This window comes from Hylobates moloch, unplaced genomic scaffold, assembly GCF_009828535.3.
Source record: "Hylobates moloch isolate HMO894 unplaced genomic scaffold, HMol_V3 SCAFFOLD_13, whole genome shotgun sequence".
Lineage (NCBI taxonomy): Eukaryota > Metazoa > Chordata > Mammalia > Primates > Hylobatidae > Hylobates > Hylobates moloch.
In genome coordinates, this window is record NW_026652288.1 from 23,904,775 (window position 1) to 23,925,642 (window position 20,868).

Below are 20,868 nucleotides of genomic sequence, written 5' to 3' on the forward strand. Positions count from 1 at the left end.
GCATTTATGGAATGTGATGTGAAGATAAACTCTGAGCTTCAGGAGACAGTACAGCAGTATTGACCACAGGCAGTCAGAGAAATTGATGAAAACTTCCTGGTAGGTCCTTTCTGGTAGACAGGAAGAGTGGGCAAAGAAGAAAGATGAGAGATCATGGCTACTATCAGGTTGATGTTCCCAGAGGAATAATTAGTAGTGGGCTGGGCCACAAGACCCACCCCCACACTGTGGGAGGATGTGGAGACTGAGAGACAAGTTATGAATCATAGGTATGTCGCACCATAGTTGGGAACCACTATTCCAAGTTACAGCGCAAGCAAGAATAAGAAGCAAACAAGAGATGCCTAAGAAAGGAGAGGGGAAAGATCTGGGCAGATTCCAGGAGGTAAAGGACAAAAGACAATCTGTGATGATGAACACAGAGAGTGCTTGTTCAGATTATGTCACAAGTCCCAGAAAAGTCCTTGCCCATTTGGAGGAGAGCAGTGCCAGTGAACAATGCTATTCTCTGTGTGCCCAATTATGCAGCCAGAGTATCACATAATGGTTTCCAGTTATACTGTAGTTAAGCTCAGTGAAAAGATGAGATTTTAACAGTAAATCTAGATGAATAAACTGCATTTTCTGAAGGCTGCCTTTTTATTGAGGTTTTATCAGGACACTAGAAAATTACAAGATATTTTATTTTGTAAAATAATAGCTTTTCATCCACTTGGCAAATATTTATTGAGTACCGGGTAGCATGCTTCCACCACAAAGCCAAAGATATTTGTTTTTACTTTTGGAAATTTAAATAATTACTGGACAAATTTCTAAATTCATGTCTTTTTGAGGCCTGTCAAGTTCTACTCCATTAGGAGCTATGTTGCTCATGTAAGCACAAAAAGGAAGGAAGTTGAAATCATACTCTAATGTTGCAGACCATCAGAAAGCAAACTATTGGCTGGGCGAGGTGGCTCACGCTTGTAATCCCAGCACTTTGGGAGGCTGAGGCGGGCGGATCATGAGGTCAGGAGATCGAGACCACGGTGAAACCCCGTCTCTACTAAAAATACAAAAAAAAAAAAATTAGCCGGGCATGGTAGCGGGTGCCTGTAGTCCCAGCTACTCAGAGAGGCTGAGGCAGGAGAATGGCGTGAACCCGGGAGGCAGAGCTTGCAGTGAGCCGAGATTGCGCCACTGCACTCCAGCCTGGGCGACAGAGCAAGACTCCGTCTCAAAAAAAAAAAAAAAAAAAAAAAGAAAGCAAACTATTTGGCTATCAGAAAATAGTCATATTCTAGAATTTCCAAAAGCAACTATATTGACAAGTACAACCAGATAAAGACAAATTTTACTGGTTTTATTTTTACTTTTGAATCTACTATAAAAGGTCGTAAGCCTAAGACAGCAATGACCTCCTAATGATAGACAAAAGGGCAGACCTGGCCTCACAGAGCAGTTAGTTCAGGCTAAAATCTGCATTACCTTCCAACCTGTCAGACTTATACCATGACTCAATTGAAGGAGTTAATGTGAGATGCAGGATATAGCATATTATAAAGAGATATCATGAAATAGTAGTTTCATCATGTTAGAACTTTCAATTCTAACAATAAAAATAACTGTACCAGTATGTGTATGATGATTTGCAACCCCTGATCAATCCTCCAAATAATTGACAACAACTCTGACCCCTGCTCTGTAAGTAAATAGAGAATCTGAAGCTTAGTGGTGAAGAGACTTACCAGAGAAATTAGAGTTACTCCACATCTAAATCTAGGTAACTTGATTCAAATCTTATACTTTCTAATGGCAAGCCATTTAAAATGGTGCTTACATTGCAATCACTGGAGATTCCATGTATAAACCTACCAGGTCCTATGCTTGGTGAACTGAATTCTAAAGGCAATAAAGGTTTAGGATAAATATTCTAAATGCCAATTAGCCCAAAGCAATGAAAAAGCAAACAAGGCCCTTACTCTCTTTTTTATGTCTAAGTGACATAATTGTTCCCTTACACACGCTTCTACTCTGTCACACACACAATTAGGACCTTGTATCTAATAGCCAGTTCCAAACAGACTGTTCCATGCACTGTAGCACTTTGTATCCAGTACACCGATTACTATAGTTCTGTCCTTGGGCAGTAGGGGTTTCATATGCACATATATATTTTTTCTTAGTATTACTGAACAGCTTATTACACCATTAATCTCCCCCAATGGTATGTTCATATGACTCATGTTTTCCACTTGTTTATGACTACATACATAATTGAAGACTTTGCCCCAAATCGCTGAGTTTAGGACACACAAATTCTACAGCACTGTCTGACTCTGACTTCAGGTGGCTAATGGATGACCACCGGTGACACAGGGATCCCAGTGGCAGGTTCTTTGGTACCTGGGAATGTAACTTGACCAGCTTGGATTCATTTAAAGCAGTTAATTTTCTTTACCCTCCATCTTGCAATTAACTGATGACTGTTCTGCTTTTGTGGTTGGGAATAAGAGTAGCTCCCAGTTAATGGAAAGCAGCATGTGGGGGTGGCTAGGAGAACGAGTTCTGGAGTCAGATCTGGACTTGAGTTCCAACTCTACTATTTACTCAAACAACCCAATGATTAGTTCATGACTTGGTACACAGCAAATATTTACTAAACGTTAGCTGTTATTTCTAGTATCTATTATGTGTCAGACATTAAACTTGTGCTTTACAAACCCCTTAAGCTTCATGTGCAATGTGGGTATTATTATTCTCACTTATACAGACCAGGCTACGGCTCGGAGGGGTGAGCTGGCTGAGATAGGAATCAAAGCAATCCTCCCACCATACTTCCCACTATACTCATTTATCGTTCTCTTTGAAAGAGTAAGTGATTTTTGCCTTTTGACGAGCATTAAAACGTCTCTCTGAAGAATGTCCTTCATAATTTGTTGTTCTTTAAAACAAAGTTTAAAAAGTGATTCTAAAACTGATTCTAAAAGTTTATACGGAGAGGCAAAAGACCCAGAACAGCCAACATAAAATTAAAGGAGAAGAATAAAACTGAAGAACTGACACTACCTGACCTCAAGACTTACTAGAAAGCTGCAGTAATCAAGCCAGTGTGGTACTGGCAAAAGAATACACAAATAGATCAATGAAACAGAATAGAGCCCAGAAACAGACCCATATAAATAGAGTCAACTGACCTTTGACAAAGGAGCAAAGGCAATACCATGGGGCAAAGACACTCTTTTCAACAAACGATGCTGGAACAACTGGCCATCCAAATGCCAAAAACAAACAAACAAACAAAAAAAAAACAACTACCTTTAAAATGAAATATAGACACAGGTCTGTACTCTTCACAAAAAATAACTCAAAATGCATCACAAACCTAAATTTGAAACACAAAACTATAAAGCTCCCAGAAAATAATGTAAGAGAAAATCTAGATAACCTTAGGCTTAGTGATGACTCTTTAGCTATACCAAAGACACAACCCATGAAAGAAAGAGTTGATAAGCGGGACTTCATTAAATGTAAAAACTTTCATTCTGCAAAAGATGTGGTCAAGAGAATGAGAAGACAAGGCACAGACTGAAAAAAAACTTGCAAAAGACATATCTGATAAAGAACTATTATTCAAAATATGGAAAGGACTCTTAAAACTCAACAATAAGAAAACAAATAAAAAAATGGGCCAAAGACCTTAACAGATGCCTCATGGAAAAAGATATGCAGATGGCAAATAAACATACAAAAAGATGCTTTACATCATATGTCATTGGGAAAATGTAAATTAAAACAAAAATGAGATACCACTACACACCTGTTAGAATGGCCAGAATCCATAACACTGACACCACCAAATGCTGGCAAGAATGTGGAACAACAGGAACTTTCATTCATTGCCGGTGGGAATGCAAAATGGTACAGCCACTTTGGAAGACAGTTTGCCATTTACAAAACTAAACATACTCTAAAACCATACGATCCAGCAGCAATCACATACCTTGGTATTGATTCAAAGGAAATGAAAACTTATGTCCACACAAAAGCCTTTACACAGATATTTATAACAGCTTCATTCAGAATTGCCAAAACTTGGAAGGAATCACAGTACCTTTCAGTGAGTGGATAAACTGTGGTACACCCAGACAATGGAATATTGTTTAGCACTAAAACGAAAAGATCAAGCCATGAAAAGATATGGAGGAAATGTACATGCCTATTACTAAGTGAAACAAGCCAATCTGAAAAGGCTATGTACTGAATGATTCCAATCATATGATATTCTGGAAAGGGCAAAACTATGGAGACAGTAAAAAGATCAGTGGTTGCCGGGGGATGGAGGGAGGGAGAGCTGAACAGGTAGAGCACAGAGGATTTTTAGCATAGTGAAAATACTCTGTATGATACTGTGATGGTAGCTATATGTCACTACCCATTTGTATAATCCCACAGAATGCACAGCACCAAGACTGAACCCTAATGTAAACTACAGACTTTGATAATGACATGATGTAGGTGCATCAGTTGTAACAAACGTACTGCTCTGGTGGGGGGTGTTGTTAATGGGGGAGGCTATGCCTGTTTCGGGGCAAGGGACATATGGGATATCTCTGTGCCTTCCTCTCAATTTTGCTGTGAACCTAAAACTACTCTAAAAAATAAAGTCTTTTAAAAAAGTGATTATGAAGACAAATAATTTTAAAACAGGCAAAGGATCTGAACAGACATATCTCCAAAGAAGGTATACAAATGGCCAACAAGCACATGAAAAGATGCCCAATATCATTAGTCATCAGGGAAATGAAAATCAAAACCACAGTGAGATGTCACTTTATGTCCACTGGATGGCTATAATAAAAGTCAGATAATAACAAGTGCCGGTGAGGATGTGGAGTAACAGAAAGCCCTGTACACTGCTTGTGGAAATAGAAAATGGTGCAGCCAGTGAGGCAGGTCCTCAACAAATGAAACATAGATTTGCCATTTGACCTGGGAATTCTACTCCTATATATCCAAAAGAAACATGGACATATGTTCACACAAAAACTTGTACACAAATGTTCACAGCAGTATTATTCACAATAGCCAAATGGTTGAAACAACCCAAATGTCCATTAACTAATGAATGGATAAACAAAACGTGGCATATCCACACAATGGGATATTAATTTCGCCATAAAAAGGAATGATGTACATACAGCTACATGCTACTACATGGATGAACCTTGAAAACATTATGCTAAGTGAAATAAGCCGATCACAAAATGCTACACATTTTATGATTCCATACATACGAAATGTTCAGAATAGACAAACATGGAAACAAAAGATTAGTGCCTGCTTAGGGCTGGAGGCTGGAGGGAGCTTAGGGAAATGGGGGTGATAGCTAAATTGTACAGAGATTCATTTTGAGATGATAAAAATGTTTTATATGTGCCACATTTTCTTAAGAAATGTGGCACATATACACCATGGAATACTATGCAGCCATAAAAAATGATGAGTTCATGTCCTTTGTAGGGACATGGATGAAACTGGAAAACATCATTCTCAGTAAACTATCCCAAGGACAAAAAACCAAACACCGCATGTTCTCACTCATAGGTGGGAATTGAACAATGAGAACTCATGGACACAGGAAGGGGAACATCACATTCTGGGGACTGTTGTGGGGTTGGGGGAGGGGGGAGGGATAGCATTAGGAGATATACCTAATGCTAAATGACGAGTTAATGGGTGTAGGAAATCAACATGGCACATGGATACCTATGTAACAAACCTGCACATTGTGCACATGGACCCTAAAACCTAAAGTATAATAATAAAAAGAAAAAAAATGTTTTATAAGTGACTGTGGAAATGGTTGGACAACTTTGTTAATATACTAAAAACCACCAACTGCATGGCAAGTGAATTATATCTCAATGAAGCTGTTACCAAAAAAAGTGATTACATTCAACTTTATCCTTCTGGATACTATTGTCATAGTCTTGTCCTTGTTTATTATGTTCATGCTTTGACTCCTTGATTCTTCTCTGTGTGTCCTTTTTACATAGAGAAAAGCCTGTACAATCTCTGATTTTTCCTGGGTTTTTTCTTTTTTTTTTTTTTTTTTTTTTGGACATAGGGTCTCATTCTGTCACTCAGGCTGGAGTGCAGTGGTGTGATCTCAGCTCACTGCAGCCTCGATCTCCCAGGCTCAATTGAACTGCTTGCTTCAGCCTCCTGAGTAGCTAGGACTACAGGCGTGCAGCAGCACCACTCCCAGCTATCTATCTATCTATCTAGCAATCTATCTATCTATCTATCTATATTTTTTATTTTTTTTTGTAGAGACAGGTTTCACCATGTTGCTCAGGCTGGCCTCAAACTCCTAGGCTCAGGTAGTCACCCACCTTGGCCTCTCAAAAGTGCTGGGATTACAGGCATGAGCCACCATCCTGTTTTCATTTCACTGGTATGAGTAACGGTTGTACTGCCAAAGTTCATTATTAGGGGATGGTGGCAATATCAGCACATTAGTGTAGAGGCTAACAGCGTGGACTTGGGAGCCAGACCATGGACAACCTCTACCACCTACTAGCTGTGGAACCTTGGTCAAATTATCTAATCTGTTTTAATTTCTGTATCTCAAAAAAAGAAAACAATGAAGAGGTAATACATTCAAGGACCTTAGAAAAGTATCTAGACTAAGAAGTCCTCAAAAAAGAGCACTTTTCCTCTTTTCTTTTTACTGGTGTGAGAGATGCTTGCAGCGCCAGAATTTCATTATTTTTTAAAAATCGTGAAAATAGCACAATAATCTCTTTCTCATACAACCTGTTTCCCATCTTTATGAGCTCCTTTCACTATCCAACCCTTAACTGCTGATATTCTAGGAGGTCTGATCTTCTTCCCAAGTAATCTCATCTACTTTCACTGGTTCAACAACTACCAATATGTATGTCATTCCACCAGGTGGTGTACATCTGATGTTGTCTATCTTGATTTTATCTGACCACCTGCTCGACAATTCTATGTGGACATCCCATAGGTGCTCCAAACTCCTCTTCTTCCCCCAACTCTAATTCTTCACTGCAGTTGGTGGCACCATTATCCCATCCTGTCCCTCAAGACACAAATCTGGAAATAACTGACTTTTCCACCTACACTCATATTCCATCTATCTCCAGTTCCTGCCAATCTTCCCTCAGAACTCCATTTCATCATTTTTTGCTCCACCTTGGGTGCACATCAAAATCATATGGGAGGCTTTGAAAGATCAGGCTGAACTTCAATCTATTTAAATTAGGACCCCGGCAAGTTTCCCAAGTGATTCCAACATACAGCTGAGCTAGAGAATTTCTGACTTAGCCCCTGGCCTGCCTCTGAAGCCTCAACTTTCATAGTTCCTGGCGCTGTATTTCCATTCTAACAATACTGAAATGCTTATAATTACACTTCCCCACCATGCCATTTCTTGTCTTTATCATACACTCCACCATCCTACCCACCGAATCTGGCTTATTGCTACTTATCTTATGGACCTGGCAGTTGCTTACTCCAGCAAGTCTCTTGTTCACCAATCTATGGCTGAATTTGGTATTCCTTCTCCGTAGTCCTTAAGTGCCTGGTAAGTATCTATACTGTGCTGAATATGCTGTTTTATAATTATCTGCATATGGGCCTAATCCCCTCAAAGAACTATGTACCACCTAAGACGATGGCCACTTGACACTCAGTTTTGTATCCCCAGCACCTGCTTAGCCTTATGTAAACACTTAATACATGTTAGTTGAATAACTTTCCGGAGATGAGGAAAGGCTTTTTGGAAAGAGGTTGTTTCTGCTAGATGTTGACGGATGGACTGGATTTAGATCCATATCTTTCTTTCCACCCAAGGGCTTATACAACCACCAACATGATTAACTTTAACACTGCTTAACTTTGATATCTCCAAGCATTCACTGCTATTTCTTTTACATAAACTCTTATTTTGTACTAAAGGTCTTACTCTACATTTGCAATGAGTATTAATTTGTAAGTTCCATCCAATCTTTTTAGAAAAAAGTTGCAGTAAAACTTATAAAAACACAATGGTCTATTACCCTAGATTACGTTTTCCTTACTTTTGTGAGCAACAACGTATTAAAATCAAACTTTATTTCACTTTTGAGATACATATGATTATCTCCAATCAAATTATCTTCATCTTGACCACTTAAACATTTCTTTTGCCCCCTATGATGTAAAACAATTTGCTGGCCTGTTCTCATGAGACTACGTTAAGGAAAAAGAGACATTCCAAAGACATTTAATCATGACTAAATAAAAACAATTAAAAGTTTTAAAGAATGTTTCAAAAGAAATACACAATACAACTAATATAGTTTGTGTTCTTTTAATAAACACACTTGCATAGTTATATTACAATTTTGTAAAAATAAAAACAGATTATCTCATGCCAAGCGTGCCCAGCATTTGCACAATCTCAATATCTTTAATACTATAATTTTCAAGACACACAAAATAAAATTTTAAGGCAAAAACAGCACTTTGCAACAATTTAACAATTTATTACATTACAGTAGCATCACAGCAGCATTCCATAATGCCACTTTAGGCAAAAGTCTTTCAGTATTTCCATTATAGATTCTGTTTACAAGAACTCATAAATTGGTAAAAGTCATTCTAAGAAAACTTAGCAAATAAAGCTTTGGACTGGAATTGGCGTTTCTTTCTCTACTTTTCCTTCCTCCAGTTTCTTTCTTTTAAACTACAGTATTTATATTTTAAAATGTTTTATTTCAAAACATTTAAATATCAGTTACATTTTTAATAGTTATATTATTTTAAAATGACTTTAAGATAAAGTTTTAGAGAAACTATATTATGGATAGGGCTGATTTACATTCTCAAATTTTCTAAAAATCAGCTTTGTTTTTAGAACTGATTTTTTTCATTTCTGGAAAACTTAAAAGGTTTAATCAAATAATTTAAAAGTGATTATCATATATTGCAATCTTTAAACAGGTATTTTGATTCCTTACCTCCTACAGAAATTCAAATTTATTCAGTTGAACTCACATTTTAAAATTCTATGTTTCTGATGAACTCTAACCTTCTAATGTTGCCATCTAAGCAAATTGAAAGCTGCCTTATACTGAATGAGGAAGAGAACAAATACTTGGCTGAATGAGGTATTGCAAAAGACTGCATGCACTTTTAAGAAAGACTTAAGTTATTATGTCATATGATTTCCATTCTTTTTAGCTTTTTCTTAAATATATGACAAAATACCTACACAAAGAGTGGTATTTCAGTTAATATAGTAAATTTATTTTCCAGACTGACATTCAGCTTAAATATGCCAGTATATGATTTAATCCATAGGTACCTGATGAACATATTATTTTCAGATTGGTTACAGATGCTAAACGCTGTCTGAAGGTCATTCCTAGTAATTTATATTTATCAGTGTAAAAGTGAAGTGATTTGAACTATAAAAATACCTTTGAAATAATCAATGTATTAGATAAACTCAGTTTCAGAATTATAAAGAAAAAATGTTAGACCAAATAATGTGGCTAATTAACAGTGGTATGATTTCTACCCCAAGGGTTTAAAAATGGATTTAAGGTAACTGTCTTTGAACTCAAAAGAATGCAAAAGCAGCAAGTTCAGAAAATAAAAGGCAAGAACAGGTAATTAATACAATTTGGGAGAATCAGTTGAATTCACAAGGACCCAGTCTTTGCACTCTTTCAGTGAATATAGGCAAATCTGTTATTCCATCTGTAAAATGAAATTATTGCTTTCCTATTAATGTCATATTTATAAAAGTATCATGAGGATGCGAAATGCTAAAAATAGAGGTGGTCTAGTAACTAGAAATTGCCACCCTAGGGAGCACACATACTTATCTCCCTACATCCTAATAATGTGATATATTTTGGAACACAGACATTAAAACTTTATGAAGTTTTAACTGTTGATTCTTTCCCAAGCATCATAAAGTTATGATTTAGGCAATGTATGACTGAAATAATTCATTCATAATGTATAGGCACATTAACATAAATATTGCACAAAACATGCCTCTAACTGAAACTGAGAGGTATAAAAACATATTTCACTCTTTGTAAATAACTTTGTGAGGAAATATGACTCTGTGATTGTATATACACTTTTCCTGATACTTTGACATTCACAAACAGTAGATTGCACTGCAGTCTGTAAACATTTTAAGTTGCATAAACTTCTCCTTGATTTTCAAATATAGTATAATACTGTCTACTAAAACTCCTTTTTGTATCAACTAAGCACTCTCACATATATTAGTTTATAATAATGTTTGTTATTATTTTTTAAAGTGTTTTCCATTCCAGGAAAAGAAGTTAAATTCTTATGTCAAAGTAGCCAATATGGTTGAAGAACAGGTATTAGTCAGAGAAGTCTGGATGGTAAAATCAATCTTCGAGCCTCAAAGAAGCTCCATGAACACAGAGGAATGCCAGGTGTTACACAGCTTTCTTTCACTCTAATTCATTCTTGACTAGAGCCTGCATGTCTGTTTCAGGGACATTTAAACTCTTAAAGGATTTCTTATGATCTTTACTAAATACATTAAGAAGAATGTCAACCAGTGCCCTTTTGTATACTGGGACATGTAGTCACCTGATTAAAACAGGTAACAATGAACTCTGACTTTACAATGGATTATAGATATAAATGCTCTAAGCTAGGAAAGGTTTTTCACATCTCACAGTCAAAGATGGGAGCCTTTCATTCCTCAAAAATAATCCCTTTTTAGGTCATCAAAAAAGAATACAAATGCTGCAGCACATGATGCAGTATCTTCATTAGCCCAGAGCACATAAAGATCCTAAGGGAACTACTATAGGACAGTGCTCATTCTTGGGACTGGAACAAATGAAACACTGCACATACCTGCCAGAGCAGGCCACTTTCCTCTTCTCTGAGATTTAAAAAGCTCCCCCAAAATGTTATTATTCCCATCCCAAATACACAGAAAACAGGGCATGGCTGTTTCCAGTTCTTGGCCTTTAAACAAATCTAAATGTCAGTACTCATAGTGGCATATTACAAAGTAATAAACAGTGCGCACTTGAGGGCAAACCACATACTGAGCTAATTAAGAGCTCACTGTGATTAGGATTAGATCAAACATAATAGCAGAACATAAGCAAATTTTATCTGAATTCTGTAAATGAATACACATGTTGCAATAACATTAAAAAAGCATGGCAGCCTATTCCAAACCAGTAAGAACAGTTTGTGCAAATAGTGGGTCTTTGTGTGTTTGAACTCCCACCACATAAGGGCAAACTCAATATGCATGCTAATGACCTACAATTATCAAATTAAAAAAGAAGAAAAATGCTAAAGATGCCAGAGTGAACAGCAGGGAAAGCCACACAAAGACCCACTATCCTTTAACTTTTTACAAATAAATTTAAACTGTAAGTTAGAAACACAAAAAAATAATCACAAGTGGCTCTAACATTCAAACGAAGTAAACGAATTGTGTAGGAGATATTTGATCAGGGCTGCCTGCCCTGCCTCCACGCTAGAGTGAAACTTGGATAGTGGGTCTCTGGGGTGCTTTCACAACTGGAAGACAACATTGGGTCCTAAAAAAAGAAAATGAGGAATAAAATGAACATAATGCAAATTAGGTGGGTGAGATAAAATTTGACTAGTAACAACATGCAACATCAACCAAACAAATTTGAACTGTTAAAATTCTCTATCTTAAAAAAAGTTCTAATTATGTAACAAAATGAAAAATAATACTTGTAAGGGCCAAAGAAACACAAATGGTAATCTATAATTTAACTAGCTTTCATTGACTATTGCAAGAACTACAAACAGATGATTCATCTATAAAAAGCTGGGTAGGTACAACAAGGATCTCATATCTATTCCTGACTTTACGGATTAAGCATTTTCTGAACCATATCCTATTAAAATTATAGGTTATATAAACAATGTGAGTGAACTTCATAGCTACCAGCACAATTAACATTACTCTTCATCTTCTTTGAAAAAGCAATTATGATTCTTCAATTTCTGATAAATAATTACTTCAAGTAAACAAAATCGGTACTCCTCACTTTCCTAGATAATTTAAACAGTTGTTTTATAGAAACAATAAACCATCTCAGAGGAATCTCTTTGCAAATTATCCTTAGAATTACAGAATTGACAGCTCTTTTATTCCAGGATGGATGACAAGCCTTTAGCCATTCATTTAGGCAAAACAATAAAGTATTCAGTTTTTAGATCTGATTCAACTAAAAAAACCCCACATACACCTGCCAGAAACAAGGTAATAGGTAAGTTACCGGTAATAACTTTATAACAAAGAGAAATTTGAAACTACTCTTATTTTATAAAATAACCTCTTGAACATTTTGTTTTCCCAGCTGTCAGTATGTAAAATGACCAAGAAAATAATGAGTTCCTCCTTGCATCCCCAACATTTGCCCTTCCAGCAAACCATTAGTACTTATCCTTCATGTACCAGCTCAAATATCTTCTGTTATATCTTTCACAACATGCCTTCTTTCTCCACAAAGATTTAGGGGGTCTTTTTCCAAAACATATTTGTATAAATATTCATTACAGCAATTGTTATATTTATCTGAATGTTGTTCCCCACTAACCTCTAAAGCTACTTCAGAGAATGGATTGTCTTTTCTTGTTTGTATTCCCAGTACTCCTAGTCAGTACAGAGTAGACACTCAAGTAATATCAAATGATGAATTTCTTAAATGAACAGTGGGAAGAATGTTAACATAAAATCCAAAACCCCTCAAAAAAGTAAAACCTGAAGCACATAGGAGCTATAAAATCATTGCGTAGGTCAATAATGACCAAAAGACAATTATTGTTTTTCTTCTTATTTTAATCTTTCAATATTTCCTTGTTTGTTTTGAGACAGGGTCTCACTCTGTTACCCAGGCTGGAGCACAGTGGCATGACCATGGCTCACTACAGCCTCCCACCGCAGCCTCCCAGGCTGCTGGGACTATAGGGATGTGCCACCACACTCAGCTAATTTTAAAAATTTTTTCTGTAGAGATGAGGTCTCCCTATACTGACGATCAAACAATCTTCCTACCTCGGCCTCCCAAAGTGTTGGGATTATAAGTGTGCGCCACTGTGCCCAGCCCTGCTATTTCCATGTTTTATTTCAGGGAGGGCTTGCATTACAATTGGTTGTCTTCTAGACGCGCACTGTCTAATACAGGAGCCACGGGCCATGAGTGGCTATTTAGCTTAAAATTAAAGTTTAATTAAATTGAGTTTCTCATCATATTAGCCACACTCCGAATAATCAAAAGTGACTAGTGACCACTGTATTGGAGAGTCGAGATATAGACTATTTTCTGTACTGCATAAAATTCTACTGGATAGTGCTGTTTAGATTGGGTATCTCTCTCATCTATAGGCAGACTAAGGCTCTGACAGTTCTACCCATACTAAAATAGTAGATGAAGCATTCTCTGGGCAAAAGTAATTTCCATGACAAATGTGTCCTTGAATAATAACCAATGGATGACATCGATCTATTTTCTGTATCATTAGTGTATTACACATTTACTGACAACCAGAAACTATGCTGCTTCTTTTTGGAATAAAAAATTGTCACTCAACTCTCTGGGAAAGTTACTTTCCTAGGAGATTGTTACTGCCTTGAAGTAGATTTCTCTAGAGTAATATTTAAATTATCTGCAGGGGGAAACTGAAAGGGCCGTCATAAAATAGGCGGGGGAAAGGTATAAGACCTGGGGCCATGGTCCTGTCCTTCCTTTCAAACAGCTTTTATCTGTTCTTTATATTCCCTATTCTGTGAGACTTAATTGGAAAAAGTGTTTCAAACCACAACAACATATTTGGAAAACCATCACTTTAGATCATAGATGCTATAAAAGCCAAATGTACTGACACACTGGCATGCCTTCAGGGATCACTAGCCAAAGATCTTCCAAACCCAGTAGGTCTGAAAAGTACTTTCCATTCTCAACACCAAGAAAGATGCCACAGCTAATTAGATAAACTGGTTTCTAATTAATCATTGTGAACTGCCAAACCATCAGCAGAGCTTAAAAATGATCATTTATTAGGCAACCCAAGTTACAATTTTCTTTATCACTTCTGAAACCCTGCAGTATTTTTGGGAATATTCAAATCACAAAAAACTGGATTCCTCCCATCTCCAAGTTGGCAAACTTAGTTGCTTTATGTAAAGGGAAGGTTTCTCCCAGGGTCAGAACTATCTTTATAAGCTCTAAAGTGAAAATAATGCCCAAAATTATGGATACGGTATAAATTCATAATCCTTATACTGAATCATAAGTCTATCTGAGTTTTGTTTGGGTTACCATTTATATATTCTCAGCAACTGAACTTAAATGAAAGGCTAAGTATTTTAAATTTCATAAGACATATATCATGAGATATTTTAAAAATAAAACTAAAAATCAAAAGAGTGGGAAAAAGTGACAATCATTTCATAAAGGTAAAAAGTTATTTCCAAGTACTATTTATTCCCTAATTTATTACTAATGCTATATTTACTGTCAGCCAAAAGAATGGCTAGGTAAATACAGAGAGATAATTTTATATAATACCAAACTTCACACTTCGAGATCTGGACCCTTGTTCTGAAAATAATGAAATAGACCTTGATTGATACATCCCTTGTGGAAAAAGGCGACTATCTAAAGAATAACCTGACAAGAATTTTGCAACAGTCATAAATATTTACTTTTTAATTTTCTTCCAACATGAATGATATGTAAACAGCGAGAAATAAATGAGAAGGTTAGAAATGTAATGGCTTCTGTACACTAAAAGACTAATTTTGAATAAGTGAATAGGGTAATTGCTAGCTACTTTTTTTTTTCTTCTCTTGAGACAGGGTTTCACCTTGTTGCCCAGGCTGGAGTGCAGTGTGTGTGATCATGACTTACTGCAGCCTTAACCTCCCGGGTTCAAGAGATCCTCCCACCTCAGCCTCCCAAATAGCTGACACTACAAGCATGTGCCACCACACCCGGCCAATTTTGGTATTTTTTGTCGAGATGGGGTTTCGCCATGTTGCCCAGGCTAGTCTCCAACTCCTGGGCTTAAGAGATCTTGCGCGCCTAGGCCTCCCAAAGTGCTGGGATTATGGGTGTGGGCCATTGCGCCCAGCCACTAGCTACTTTTTATTAAACCAAAAAAGAACATGGGACACTGAAACAGAGGATGATAGTAAAAAGAAGCTGCAGTATAGATGGCAGTCATACCAAAGAACTCGTAGGAAAAATTATATACTCTTTCAGATTAAGTCTAATGCGAAGGTCTGGAGCTAGCAAGTATTTAAAATAAAGCTATATAACTTCTGACCTTGTAAAAAGTTTCCTTTTGTTTCTTCTCACTTTAAACACTAATCTACATTTGCTGTGAGTGCTGAGTTTAAGATCTAATCCAGAAAAGGAATAAATGCAGTGCTGTATATTAAAGTTTTATACTAGGTGAGAGATAAATAATATTACTCACATTGTTGACTTGGATCTGAGTCTGTCGTCATCTTAACGTAGTTTGAAGGAAAGAGACCAGACACCCCGTTGATCTCTCCTTGCCACCAATCAGGATCATCTTTGTTCATAACATTAATGAGTTGTCCCTTGGAGAAACTGAGCTCATCTTCATTATTCGCTGCATAGTCATACATAGCAATCACCTGACACACTATCACAAGAATAACAAAATAACACATTAAACAAATTAATTATTCCTGCAAGGGTCAATCATTTGAAATCTCCCTAGGATTTAAGTTATTTTAATATTAAATATTAAAATTAGGCTAAAATTTCCCTTGAACTGCTCTTTCTCACCCTCCTTCCCCTATTCCCGGTCTTACAAAAACAAGAATTTCCCAACTGCAGTTAACAATCCAAGTGAAGTACTTCACTTTAAGTATGATGGTGTAACAATTTCACACTGAAAGACTTCAAAGAGTTGAAGTGGTTCAAGTATCAGTGAATAAGCTGGCTGTTCCTACACTGAACTTTTCAGAAAGGAAATTCTCAGTGGCATGTTACTTTTAAGCAGACCTAAGGAAAGAACACATTTTTAATGTTTTCCAAAGAGTGAGCTAATCTAAGAAGTTGCTGAGTTTTATTTTTTTATTTTTATTTTTTTGAGACGGAGTCTTGCTCTGTCACCCAGGCTGGAGTGCAGTGGCACAATCTCGGCTCACTGCAAGCTCCGCTTCCAGGGTTCACGCCATTCTCCTGCCTCAGCCTCTCCGAGTAGCTGGGACTACAGGCGCCCGCCACCACGCCCGGCTAATTTTTTGTATTTTTAGTAGAGACGGGGTTTCATCGTGGTCTTGATCTCCTGACCTCGTGATCCACCCGCCTCGGCCTCCCAAAGTGCTGGGATTACAAGCGTGAGCCACCGCGCCCGGCCAAGTTGCTGAGTTTTAACAAACTCCTCTAAAATGAAATATAAATTAACCCGTTTCCATACCAGGATGAAAGGCAGGTGTGGCTCTTTCACTACTTGGACCCAAAAGTTTAACATGACTGGCAGGAAACCATCCTTTCTGTCGCTTTTTTCCTCTGGCCTATAAAATTAGCAAAAGAAATACACAATTGAAAGATGAGATTAAAAACAATCATTGAGACATAACTTAAAAATTAGAAAAACCATAAATGTGTAGTAAATAATTTAATTTTGCCTAAAGAGAAGTCTGGTCTTTGCCCTCAGCTCCTGGGAAGTAATCTCTAAATCCTTGGACTATCTTGACTGGTCAGAGTGTCTTAGTTTACCTGTGGATGCTGGGTCATGCCAAATCTAACAATGTGATATATGGTGGGTGCTTTGGGTCATGCAGTATCAGCTCTACCTTGGTAGGGGATGGAGACTGAGTTCAGCCAAACGGGCAATCAACTATATCTATGTGAGGAACCCCAGGCAAAACTCTGTACACCAAGGCTTTGCTGACTGGCAATACTGTGTGTATTGTCACACATCATTGCCAGGAGGAGTTAATACTGTTCATGACTCCGCCAGTAGAGGACAACTGAAAGCTCTGTTTTTGGAACTCTACTGCACTCTGCCCCATGTGTCTCTTCCCTTGGCTGACTTTAATCTGTATCCTTTCATTCCAATAAACTGCAACATGAGTGTAATAGCTGTAGTGAGTTCCGTAAAGTCCTTCTAGTGACTTACAGAACTTGAGAGTAGTCTTGAAGACCCCCAAACTTGGCATTGGTTTCAAATATGAGCATGATCTTAGGGGCCTCAAACTCAGCATTAGCCTTTCAAGTCAACATTAAACAACCAGAAGACACACCAAAACATGCAACTCAAACTGCTGCTGAAAACGGCATCTGAAGAAGTCTATGTGGAGGTCTTTCAGGCTCAGAGTTCTCTGAATATTTCACAAAAATATTTATATTCTAAAAAGACATTTCTAGAGTTCTCCTAACCCCCTTAAAATGGTGCAGCTGACTACAAATACTTCTTGGAGCTTTGTTAATCATTAATCAGGAGGTCATAAGTAAAATTTATAGAGTCATGTTTCCCACTTAGTTCGGTCCATCTTCAAAGTAAATCAGAAGGTGGAATTTCAGGGGGTTATTCAAGAAGGTATTAAATTTGAACCCCCATTTTTCTTTCAGAATCCTAAGACTCCTGATTTGCAAGAATGAAGCTATGTTTATCCTCCATATTACAATTATATATCACTCATATAAAAATATAGCTATTATATCTCTTGTCATCTTTTAATCCCTAAAATGCTTTTTAGTTTTAACTAGTAAGGAAATATTAGAAGTGAGAGAAGAACTCTTTTCCTGTATCAAAACATATGCAATAACCATCTATTAACGTTTTAGGGAAAAAAAAACAGGTTCATCTATGTCTGTATTGTTTTTAATTGCACTGCTGTTTCAAAAACCTAAGACTACTAGCGGACAGCCCAATTAGTAGTATTTTCTCAGCACACCGTCTAGATTATGTCTTTCTCCTAGAGGCTATACTGCAAGCCTGGGACTATCCCAGGGAAAGATGATGCTGTGCTTTTCTTTAAGAACATGATCTGTGAATTATAAAGGAATGCATTATTGGAAAACAATTATGTCTTGGGAGAAAGTGATTCCTTAAATTGTTACTTATAACATCAACTCAACTGTGCTAAAAATGTACACACAAGAGACTAAAGGAAATATAATGCAGTAAAATATTGATTACCTCTAAGTGGAATGATTATGGGTGATCTAAAAATTTTTATTAATTTTATCTTTTTTATGGAGCATGCAGTATTTTTATAATAAAATTTACAGATGCTATTTAAAGAATATTACCTGTAACTCTCCTTGCCACCACCCACTTGTATTTTTCTTTAGAATTAATATTAACTGTCCTGGTGCAAGGCTAAGTTGTTCAGAACCGGAAGCAACATATGCTGAAGTTACCTGAGCAATCTCTGAAAAGAAGACAAACAAGAAACTATGAATTCAAGATTGCGACAGAGCAAACACTTTAGTAATTTTTTAAGATCACTACTATACGTACCAGGTTTTTTATTTGATGCTCCAGACTTGCTAGCACTCCCAAAACTCTACAAGGAAAAGATACCGTGTTGTTTTATTATTTCCAACAATCCAGATGTAAAAGTACAAAGGTTAATGGGAATTAGAGATTTCAAATTCCCAGGATTCTTTTCTCTTTACATGAAGATGACAATGACAATGAACTTCATGCAGTATTAACAAATAAGTGAAAAATCCAACACTTATGAGGAGATCTGGTCTGCCAAGGTAATACATTATATACGAGTGGCTGATGTCGTCAACCATTGACTCAACAGGAAGAGCTTGTTTTCTGAAACTTAAATATTAAACATGACCCTCCAGGCCAAATGCACTCCATTCATCAATGGCATTAGCACCAATGCCCAATATGCACAACATATGTGTCCTGGATATGTCAAGGTATATGTTATTTTGCTCCTGCTTTCTCTAAGGGATCCTGATTTATCTATGGATCTTGATGAATAGGAGACAATGTTTTATTTTTATTTATTTTACCATGCTCCCCCCAGACTGACTGAATCTGACCTAAAAACAAAAAATCCCTATCCTGTGTAGCAACTATTACTTCTGTTTCACTTTAAAGGATAAACTGGCCTAATCACATTTCCTCTTTATAGGAATTTGAACAACAAAAGGGATGGGATTAAAAAGAATTTTGTTCTGTTAGTGAACATAGCTGCAGTACAAGTATTAAGCAGAGTGGATGGTAGTTAAAAGCTAACATTTTCTGAGTAGTAGGTAACAGACACCGCTCTAAGAGGTTCCATATATCCTGCTATTTAATTTTCACAACAACACTATTAAGTAATTATGATTATCCCCATTTTACAGAGAAGGAAACTGAGGCACAGAAAGGTACAGTAACTTGTCCAAGGTCACCGAGCCTCTAAGTGGTAAGCTAAGAGTCAACCCAGGTAGTCTGATTCTACTACACCAATGGCTCTCAGCATGTGGTTTGTAGAACCTGGAAATAGTCCTTGAGCCTCTTTCAGGGGTCTGTGGGATAAAAACTATTTTCATAAAAATACTAAGACATTATTTGTCTTCTTCATTGTGTTGACATTTACAATGGTGGGTAAAATTATTGGTGCTTTAGTGTGAATCATGGCAGTGGCACCGAATGACACTGAAGTATAGTAGTGTTCTTCACTGCCATGCACTCACAGTAAAACAAAGCCAGTTTCACTTAACAATGTCTTTAATGAAGCAGCAAAAATTTTATTAAATCTTAATCTTCCAGTTCATACCTTTTGAAAATTCTGTGTGACTAAACAGAAGCGTGCCTAAAACATTTGTGCTGCATACTAAAGTATGATGGTTGTCTTAAGGAAAGCATTTGTGTGACTAAATTGTGCACTCAACTAGGTTTTTCATGGAACAACATTTTTACTTCAAAGAACCAATAGAAAAACTATTTAGACTTGGGATTTAGCGAACATTTTCTTAAAAATGAAGTAAGCCTGTCCCTTCAAGGAAAACAGCTGACAGGATTTTTTGCCAATGATAAAATTCAAGATTTCCAGGGAAAATTAAAATTTTAGAAAATGTGTACCTACCACTATGAGTCTGACAGTTTCCTAGTATTTAAAAACTTTTCTGATGAGTGGTGGTATTAACACATATGATTTTTTGGATACTGTATAGTGAAATGAGTCCACACAGGGAATATCTGCATAACTCAGTGATTCAATATTTTCCAAATAAACAACAAATAATGTTATCACATCATGCACGGGTAAAAGATCCATTCAACATGCAAAACAGACTAGTGAATTTTAATGTAACAGTAAGAACTGTTCACTGATAAGGCTTCAGATTCCATGTTGCAACTAACCTATAATGATTCAGCATTTGTCAAGTTGTAGTGTGGTGGAATAAAAAAGAACATCGGTAGACATCTGCAAATGTTATTAAAATACTTCTTCATTTTCTCTCATGTATGTGTGAGGATGAATTTTTTTATACTTCAACCAAAAAAAAAAAATGTCACCGACTGAATACAGAAACAGACATGAGAAAGTAGCTGACTTAATTAAGCCAGACTAAAGAGATTTGCAAAAATATAAAACAGCCTGTAATCCCAGAACTTTGGGAGGCCAAGGCAGGTAGATCACTGGAGGTCAGGAGTTCAAGACCAGCCTGGCCAATATGGTGAAACCCCGTCTCTACTGAAAATACAAAAATTAGCTAGGTGTGGTGGCTCATGCCTGTAATCCCAGCACTTTGGGAGGCTGAGGCAGGCGGATGACTTGAGGTTGGGAGTTCAAGACCAGCCTGACCAACATGG

The 20,868-nt window shown here is 36.9% G+C and overlaps 1 protein-coding gene across 8 annotated transcripts in view; it reads right to left on the reverse strand.

Moving 5' to 3' along the window:
* The window catches only part of ITSN2 (intersectin 2), a 161,165-nt gene that overhangs the window by 29,166 nt on the left and 111,131 nt on the right, over positions 1-20,868 (reverse strand). For 5 of the 8 annotated variants that reach the window (XM_032172361.2, XM_032172363.2, XM_032172365.2 and 2 more), the window contains 4 exons: positions 18,562-18,607; positions 18,351-18,472; positions 16,510-16,606; positions 15,535-15,726 (listed from right to left, as the gene is read on the reverse strand). In XM_032172361.2, the coding sequence (XP_032028252.1) occupies positions 15,535-15,726; positions 16,510-16,606; positions 18,351-18,472; positions 18,562-18,607 (457 nt within the window). Of the gene's footprint in view, positions 1-8,095; positions 11,616-15,534; positions 15,727-16,509; positions 16,607-18,350; positions 18,473-18,561; positions 18,608-20,868 lie in introns of those variants that run through there. The other 3 variants (XM_032172366.2, XM_032172368.2, XM_032172367.2) reach the window with 2 other exon arrangements.